The following is an 8638-nucleotide window of genomic DNA, read 5'->3' as shown; positions in this document are numbered from 1 at the left end:
CCATCATATTGTCCTCATTTTATTTCCTTTTTCTCTCCACCTCTCTCTCTCTCTATTCCCTCTCTCTCCTTATCTGACACCTCTCTCTCTCCCTCTCTCTCTCTCTATTCCCTCACTCTCCCTATCTGATATCCCTCCCTCCCTCGGGGTTTTCTCTGCAGGTGAAAAGAGTCGGAGTCACAGCACAGACAGTAAGGAGCGCTCTCACTCCTCCAGTCGGGACTCGCCGCAGACCACTCCCCTCGAATGGGATGGCCAATCAGGACAATCAGGAACACCCACGGCCACGCCCAGTCGCCTAGGCCGCTCCTCCGTCAGCCCCACCACCATGCTGGGGGGAGGAAGCTCAGGTGAGAGCTCCGCCTCTTTTAGCACACGGAGCATGTCTGTCATAGCACTTGACTTGAATATTGATTAAAGGACTAGCACAATTATGTGTTCAAAAGCCAGATGACATCTTCAAAGGAGCTGCATGTGGAATTCTGTAGGATTCAAGTTGTCTTGAACGCAGCCACACGTCACATGTCACACTGTGTACTTCATTATAGCGCCACATGTGGCAAAATATGGTAGTGCAACAGAGCTGAGGGGACACTGGCTGGTTTGCATGTTACTATGTTTAAGACCATAGTAGTTTTTGAAATCATGTCAAAACGATTGTTTCTTTACATTTTGTTGCTATTTTTTTGGATGTTTTAAAGCAGAACGCCATGTCATTCATATTCATTTTTAGTTATACGTCATATTCTCATTTATAAAGTATTTATAAAAGTATGTTATTCAGAGTGTATGAAATTAATCTGTCTGTGTGTGTGTGTATATGTGTGTGCGCGTGTTTGTTTCAGAACCCAAGGCAGTGTGTAAGCTTGGCCGCTCCGCCTCCACGTCAGGTGTCCCTTCGCCAGTGGGGACCCCCTTAAGACACGCCTCCCCCGATGCATTAGCCAATCAGAGTGCCAGTCTTTGCCAGGTACAGCCCTCCTGCGTGCCCGAGTGAGCGAGTGGGGTTCCCCCTCTCTTGTCTCTGTCCGACCTCTCACCTCTGTGCTTCTCTGTGTCGACCTCCGACTCAGAGTGCTGTTTGTCAGCTTGCTCTTGTTTTGTTGATCTGTGTTGTACTTCTTTGTCCAATTTGCTGTTGTTTGTTTATAGTCGAAGCCCAGTTGTCTGTTCTGTGTGTTTGGGGTTTGGTCTAGATCAGGGCTGCTCGAGACCTGGTTCTGGAGTGAGTCTCTTATGAAGAAATTGAAGATAAATAGCAAAACAAAATAGACCTAAAACCCCTATGATTAGATGAACAGGAAGTGGAACTACCCTGCCATTTTATGTCAAAATGGCTGCCGTGAAAAAGGTCTATAGGATGGAGTTGGGCTGAGACCAGTCACATGAAGCCATTAATTAAGGCTCAAGTGTGCGAGCATCCTTTCTCCAGAACCAGAATGAGGCAAACCTGACCTACACCTCTCTCTCTCTCTCTTTCCCTCTTTCTCTCTCTCACTCTCTCTCTCCTTTTGTCACCCTGTCATCTTCATCACACACATCATTGATGAGACTGCAAATCAAATATGCATAACTACATACATTGTTTGATTATCGTACAACATCACTTTAACAAAGATTACCAAACTCAGGATTTACTAAGGCCAAAATAACCCTTTAAATCCAAAACACAACCTTTCAACTTCATCATCATGAGACATATGAAACAGCAAAGCCTCATCATCGATACCACCACTCTGACCCACACTCCTAGAAAAAAAAAGGCCGTTTTATGTGTATGAGTAGTGTTTTGTAGAGAATTCTTTGTGACATAGTTCTCTGTGAAGTTTTCAAGCTACTGCACATGTGCTGAAGAAACTTCTACAATGGGCCCATCATTGTACATAAGGAGGTATATTAACCTTACAACCCTTGTTGAGGGTTGTAAACGGTGGCCAGTTTTTCTAAGAGTGTACCGGAGTGTCTACTAACCCTGGATTTCCAGTCTGGAAACCACAGCTCTGCATGAACTACCTGCTACTAAACCCAAATCCACCCAGTTCCCTTTAGAACATGGTTCCTCTGTGAGGCACTGCAGAGGAACCTTAATCTGTATGTTCAGTATATACCTAGGACACAGAACCTTACAATGTTCCTTAGTTTAATCATAAAGGTGTCAGTTTGAGGCCACATCCATGTGCTGTAAATATGAGGGAAACCAATGTGACCAACAGTCAATTTGGTCCAGAAGTTTCGTTATATGAAAGATACAAAAAAGCATTTCTAGAAATTAGTGCACTCTTTCAAATGGCCATTAATATGCGTATCTCTCTACATTATGAGTGCCCTGGTCATTATCTTAACTGAGAAGAGAAAATCTTGTGTACAGAACAAAACGTTTTGCGTGACAACCAATCAAAATCTCATCATCAAACACTAACCCCAACTAACTAACCTATAAAAACCCTTCACTCTTAGCTACTAACTTAGCCTAACTCACAGCTATAAATAAAACAGATCAGAACCCTACACTGCTCATTACCCCAACTAACCAATCAGACCAGAAAACCTACACTGCTTATAACCCCAACTAACCAATCAGACCAGAAAACCTACACTGCTTATAACCCCAACTAACCAATCAGATCATAAGTCTAGCCTGCTCATAACCTCAACTAACTAATCAGCATTGTTCTTACTCCAAACTAATAATAATCAACATTACACTGTTCAATGGGTGATGCAAGTGTTTGTATACTTATATTAATGTACAGTGTGTGTTAAATTGGATTTCAAAGCAATAATCTTTACTATTAACTCCACTGTGTTTCCATCAAGATAATTGTGAACCTGAATTCTTAACATGACTATTGTAACATTAAAACAACTTTTATCACAGACATAATACATACTAGTAGACCTTACTTTGAAAAAACATGAAAAAACAATGCCTGGCTTGACATATCTTTGATCTTGTAAAATTATATAAGTGGTAAGGACCATGTTAATAAAACTACACTTGTGTGTACCACATGTTAAGTGGTACAAGTGTGTTTACTAATTGACTTTACCAGTGTGTTTATATTTATGTTCAAAAACACAATGGTTATGAATGTAAACCCCATCAACGGAGGTTCATAACCGTGTATCTGTCGGAGAAGGTTATGTAAAAAAGACAAGAAAAGCTATGATTAGTTTTGCTGCAGACAAAAGCGAGTTTTCATCTGTTCAGTTGAGAACAGATCTTAAGAAACGTTTTTACTGCAAAGGAACCATGTGGGGTTCTGTGGAGGACAGTTGGAACTTATTTATAGGAGCAAAGAACAAAACAACAAATAAACAAACTCTTATAGGGGCAGTTTAATGTTTATATCATCACACACACACACACACACACACACACACACACACACACACACACACACACACACTGCACTTGTATATATGTTCCCTGTCTGTATTCTCAAGCAAGTTTTTATTTTTCACCCATTTCCAACATTTATTGAGACAATCTCTCTTTTTTGGATGTGAAAGCCACTGGCTCTGGGGAACCAACACTCACACACACACTCACACACACACACACACACACACACACACACACACACACTACATATCCTCATACACCACATCATATACACACACACACACCATAAACCACTATAATATTAATGTGAGTTCATGCACACAAATATGTGTACACATGCAAAACACGCACACTCCCCAGGTCAATGGCAGATTCCAGATTTCCATTCAGGCGAACTATGACTGAAGAATAAAACCTTGTGAAAGCTGTGTGTATGTCTCCCCCGTCCTCTGTCAACTCCTCTTGGCCCAGTGTGTGTTTGTATGTTTGTGTGTGTGTGTGTGTGTGTTTGTAAACCTGTTTGCAGAAAGTGTCCAATGTGTGTTTATCTGGCTGTGTGTGTGTGTGTGTGTGTGTGTGTGTGTGTCTGTAAACCTGTGTGCAGAAAGTGTAAAAGGTTGTTGGTTACATCTGTGCATGTGTGCCAGGGAATGACTCTAAAGAATGAAGCTAAAGAATATTAATGAAAGCAAACAAAGTACTGTTACAATGAATGGCTCACAGTGAGGTAATGTTAATAGACAAATGCATGATAAATGGCCATTAAAACCACTTAACATATTCATCAAAATGACAACATTTGTCAACCTACCACCTCATGGATGATTATGTTTATGTTGAGAAATACCTCTTTAAAAAAGAGATTATGCATTTACTTACTTACCTACGGAGCCTAAATTATGGGCTTATTTTACAAACACACACACACACACACACACACACACACACACACACACACACACACACACACACACACACACACGGTTACTTCCTGTAAAGAGACCTCTACATATATGTATTGTAGATAAGACTGATTAGTTTATGCACATTATCAGTTTCACATACAGATACAACACAGTACAGAATACACCCCCACACACACACACACACACACAAACCCCCCCCCACCCAGCCCCCCACACACACACACAAACCCACACCCCACCCAGCCCCTGACCCCCCACCATCTCAACGCTCTCACACCGACAGTGATGCATGTGCCCCCCACTCCCCAGATCCCCCCCCTGGCCTGGGCGTGTGGGGACAGCACCATGATGGAGATGATCGAGAAGAAGCGCACGCTGTGCCGCGAGATCAAGTCCCGCCAGCGGCCCCTGGACAAGGGCCTGTGCAAGCAGGAGAGCATGCCCATCCTGCCCAGCTGGAAGAAGGCCAACGGGAGCAAGAAGCACGGACCGCCCCCCTACAACACCCAGACCACTGTCTTTTGGGACACTGCCATCTGACATGAACACACACACACACACACACACACACAGATGTGTGTACAACCACATACACTCCAGCCAAAGCAGGTATGTAGACATCCGATGACTGACACATGCAGTAATGCACACAAGTAAAGTACACATCCACTGATACACACATATATACACACACACACACACACACACACACACACACACACACACACACACACACACACGGACACAAGCACTGATGCACACAGAATGGCAGAAGCCCTTGCACATATACACACACCCACAGCACTGCAAATAGGGGGGGTGGGGGGGTGGTGGTGGTTTGCACTGTCCAGGAGCCAATCAGAGCGTGAGGAGTGTGACAGGAGGTGGAGGGACAGTTGTAGCAAACGCCCCGTCCAATTGGTCCACTCTTCTCGTTTTCTTATTGTTGTTTATATTGAGTATTTTTGTATGGGATTACTGTCTCAAATCTGAAACATGATGCCTAGCATAAGTGGATATTTTATAAATGAGACACAAAAAAGAGATATGGGATGCAAAGGTCACGCAGAGGTCACACGGAGGGGCGACCAAGGTCATGAGATTATTGTAGATTTTAGGGTTGGTTTTTGTCTGGTTTGTTTTTTTTCTTATGTTGCAATGACACTCGTGTGCATTAAAGGAAAAATATAATATATCTATATCTATATATATATACATAGGCATATATATATATATTATGGTGAAATTATGTCCAGTAAGTGCACTGCTGTTTTTATGAGCAAAGAATCTTAAAGATGAAAATATGGACTGAAAAGATCAAAGATGTGCACTATACAAAAACAAGACTAAACAACTTGGTGGGGAAGACTTTGTCATGTCAGGTCAGATATCAGAGACTGGTGATGGGGAGGGTTGAGCGTATAAGGGAGTGTGTGATCTGTCCCTTACTGAAACACACACACACACACACACAACACACACATACAGTCATATCAGCTGACCCAGGCCAAGCAACAGGTGCTACAGATGACACCTAGTAACGATGACCACCTTGGCCCTCTGTCCTGAAGAGCTGACATAATCATCAGGGGTCACGGATGTCACCGAAGAAGGTCAACTGAACATCAGCAATGTGTTTACAAGGGAGTCTGGAGCCTCGGGAGAAAGTTACATCACCAGTGAGGCAGGAGGAGGGGACTCCATTACCATGCCAACAGTACCAGGTTCAGAAACTGGATCAGCAAAACCATCTACAGCCATGAACCGCTCTCAGCCATCCTGATCTGGTCTATGCTTGTCTGAACCGGCTGAAGCCAGCCTGAACTGGTCTAAACGGATCTGAATGGGTCTCGAGCAGCACATTGATTTTTAGAGCCATATACTGTATGTGAGCATACTGTGACAGGATGTGATGTCCCACGTGCACTTCCTGTCGCGCTGTCACCAAATGATGTCATAGCGTTGCCTGAGATGCCCACGGTGTCCATGGAGATCTGTGTGTGTATGTGTCCTACCAGCGTGAACTGTGCCAATGGGTTTAAAAATCATGGAATGACGGGGATGGGGATTCATGTCTACAGCATGTAAAAGTTGTGATTCCTAAATGGCTATGTGTTCCATCACTGGTTGAACTTGCAATGTGGTCATGACTGCATGGTTGAGTGTGTCATGTGACTGTTTGGTGATAGGCCATTTTGTGTCATGTGATCGATCAATGATTGCAGCTGGTTGTCATTCTTCAGAGGGACCAATGCAATTGGACATCTGCTCACTAATAAGGGTGGAGTCTGTACAGACTTAAAAAAATACATTACCCATAATCATGCGACATCTTTACTGAGTGTGTCGACACAACGCTAATCTTTAGACACTACCCTGGTGAGCCAGCATGAGAGCAGGTTTTTCAGACCTCAGTGGACGAAACTTAAACAAAAACTAAATCCTGGAGTACTTATCATAAAATATACTTAAGATAATATATGTAGTTTAGATATGGAATAGTGTAAAACCATGACCCATGGTGGCCCTTCAGGATGGGGTGTGACATCACTCTCCTGCACTCTACACGTTTGCACTGCTGTAGGTAGAATGACTAGAACACTAGAGGATCATGGGAATTATGCAGATTGCTCAGGGGAGATACTGACCACACCCCCAGGTGATTCCCCAAAGCTCCTCCCCCTTACATACCAATGTCAAATCTGTTTGATCAACCCTGCTCTCTCTCTTCCTCACATGTTTAAATGCGCATGCAAACACACACACACACACACACACACTTTGAACAACTGCAACACACAGACACACTACAACAGACATCCAATAAACACAATGCACACTCACACAGACACACACTTATACACACACACTTATGCATCCTCATGGCCAGTAGACACAGACATGTGACATGCGTTGCCTTGGAGACCAGGGTTCACTGTGACAAGGAGTGGGGATCATCTGTGGAGGGTCAAAGTTCATCAGAGAGGACCTGTGTCGAATGTCGAATGTGCCAACAAAAGGGCACATTCACATTCGACACAACTACAACAACACATAGACAAACAAACACAAACAACATAGTATTTATCAGAGAGAGAGAAACTAAATTGAAGTCAGATGGTACATACTAGGACTTTAAGTACTGGATCCATGCTAGTTACAGTGTCAGTGCCGCTTGAAGGTCTTTAAAACATGGTGGACCATCAGGACCAGGATGTGTGGACCTGGCTTGGATCTACCCTCTGATTGCAGAGAGGGTGTCATACAATGCGTTCCACAGCTAGAACACTAAGCACCTCTTAGTACAAGATCTTTTCTGATAGATGCTGGGGCATGTTTTCACCTCTTTGAATATTAGGTTACACAACCTTTGCTACATGCATCCACAAGTCTATACCAACTATTCAGTGAGAGAAAGAGGGCAGAGCATTAAATTCGGATCCAGACCAAAAAAAAAGTTCTTAAGCCATCGATGCTTTGCCACTTGAGTTTCACACCTACCCTCTCAGAGTTCTGAGGAGCTTCTAGCTTGAGCATTCACTCACCTCAGCTACAGTGGAGGGCTCCCAGAAACATCTGGTATCTGCCCCCCCCCCCGCTTCCCCTGAGCCCTTTTTCTTATCATGGAGGGTCAAACGAGCTCGTTAAGCACTAACGAGGAAACCAGACAATGGCTGAAGGAGGAAGTGTAAATACGAGAACTCTCTTCTGTTTCCGTGGAGATCCCCTCAGCCCTTTGTAGAGGTGGGTGAGCAGAGGTAGGCTGACTGGCCTGGGGGGGTGTGTGGGGGGGGGGTGTTGTCTCCATGCCACGCTCCGTGATGTCACCGTCTGTGGTTGTTCTTGCACTGGGGTTGGGATTGGGGGTGGGGTGGGGTGCTGTTTGTCTGTGTCCGTGTCTGAGTGAGGAGAGATGGGGGGGGGGGATTCAAAACGCTCTGTTTTATTGTAGCACCACTGTTTCTGTTTTCTCCGAAGAGTTTACAAAGAACAAAAGAAAAAAATAAATGAAAAAGATTTTTCTTTTTTATGCAAGTCATTGCTCAGTGTTCTCGTCTGTTCTGTTGCCTGTGCACAGCACACAACCCAATATACACTCACACATGCACACCTACATACACACAAGACAGATTTTGTATATGCAAATATTTAGTTTTATAACTAATATGTGTTCAACTTTTTAAAAGCTGTCAGGAAGGGGAATACTTATAAAATAAGAAACCACTCACACTTCTGTACACTCTACCAAATCATCAGCATTTGACTGATGTTGGTTCATCTTACACATTGCCACTAGGTGGCAGCACACCACTGCTGAAAGTGACACATTTCCATTTAGAACCGCGTGTGGGTGTGGGTGTATGTC

The 8638-nt window shown here is 43.7% G+C and overlaps 1 protein-coding gene across 1 annotated transcript in view; it reads left to right on the top strand.

The window, feature by feature from the left end:
* LOC125308652 (neuronal tyrosine-phosphorylated phosphoinositide-3-kinase adapter 2-like) overlaps window positions 1-8120 on the top strand; it is a 35142-nt gene extending 27022 nt beyond the window's left edge. Inside the window, exons 7-9 of the mRNA XM_048265215.1 lie at window positions 162-350; window positions 846-970; window positions 4582-8120. Of these exons, the coding sequence (XP_048121172.1) occupies window positions 162-350; window positions 846-970; window positions 4582-4812 (545 nt within the window). The 3' untranslated portion in view covers window positions 4813-8120. The remainder of the gene's footprint in view (window positions 1-161; window positions 351-845; window positions 971-4581) is intronic.
* Window positions 8121-8638: the final 518 nt, after the last annotated feature.

This window comes from Alosa alosa, chromosome 15 (genome assembly GCF_017589495.1).
Source record: "Alosa alosa isolate M-15738 ecotype Scorff River chromosome 15, AALO_Geno_1.1, whole genome shotgun sequence".
Taxonomy (NCBI): domain Eukaryota; kingdom Metazoa; phylum Chordata; class Actinopteri; order Clupeiformes; family Clupeidae; genus Alosa; species Alosa alosa.
Note: the sequence above shows the minus strand (reverse complement) of the source record. Positions and strands in the feature narration are given on the sequence as shown.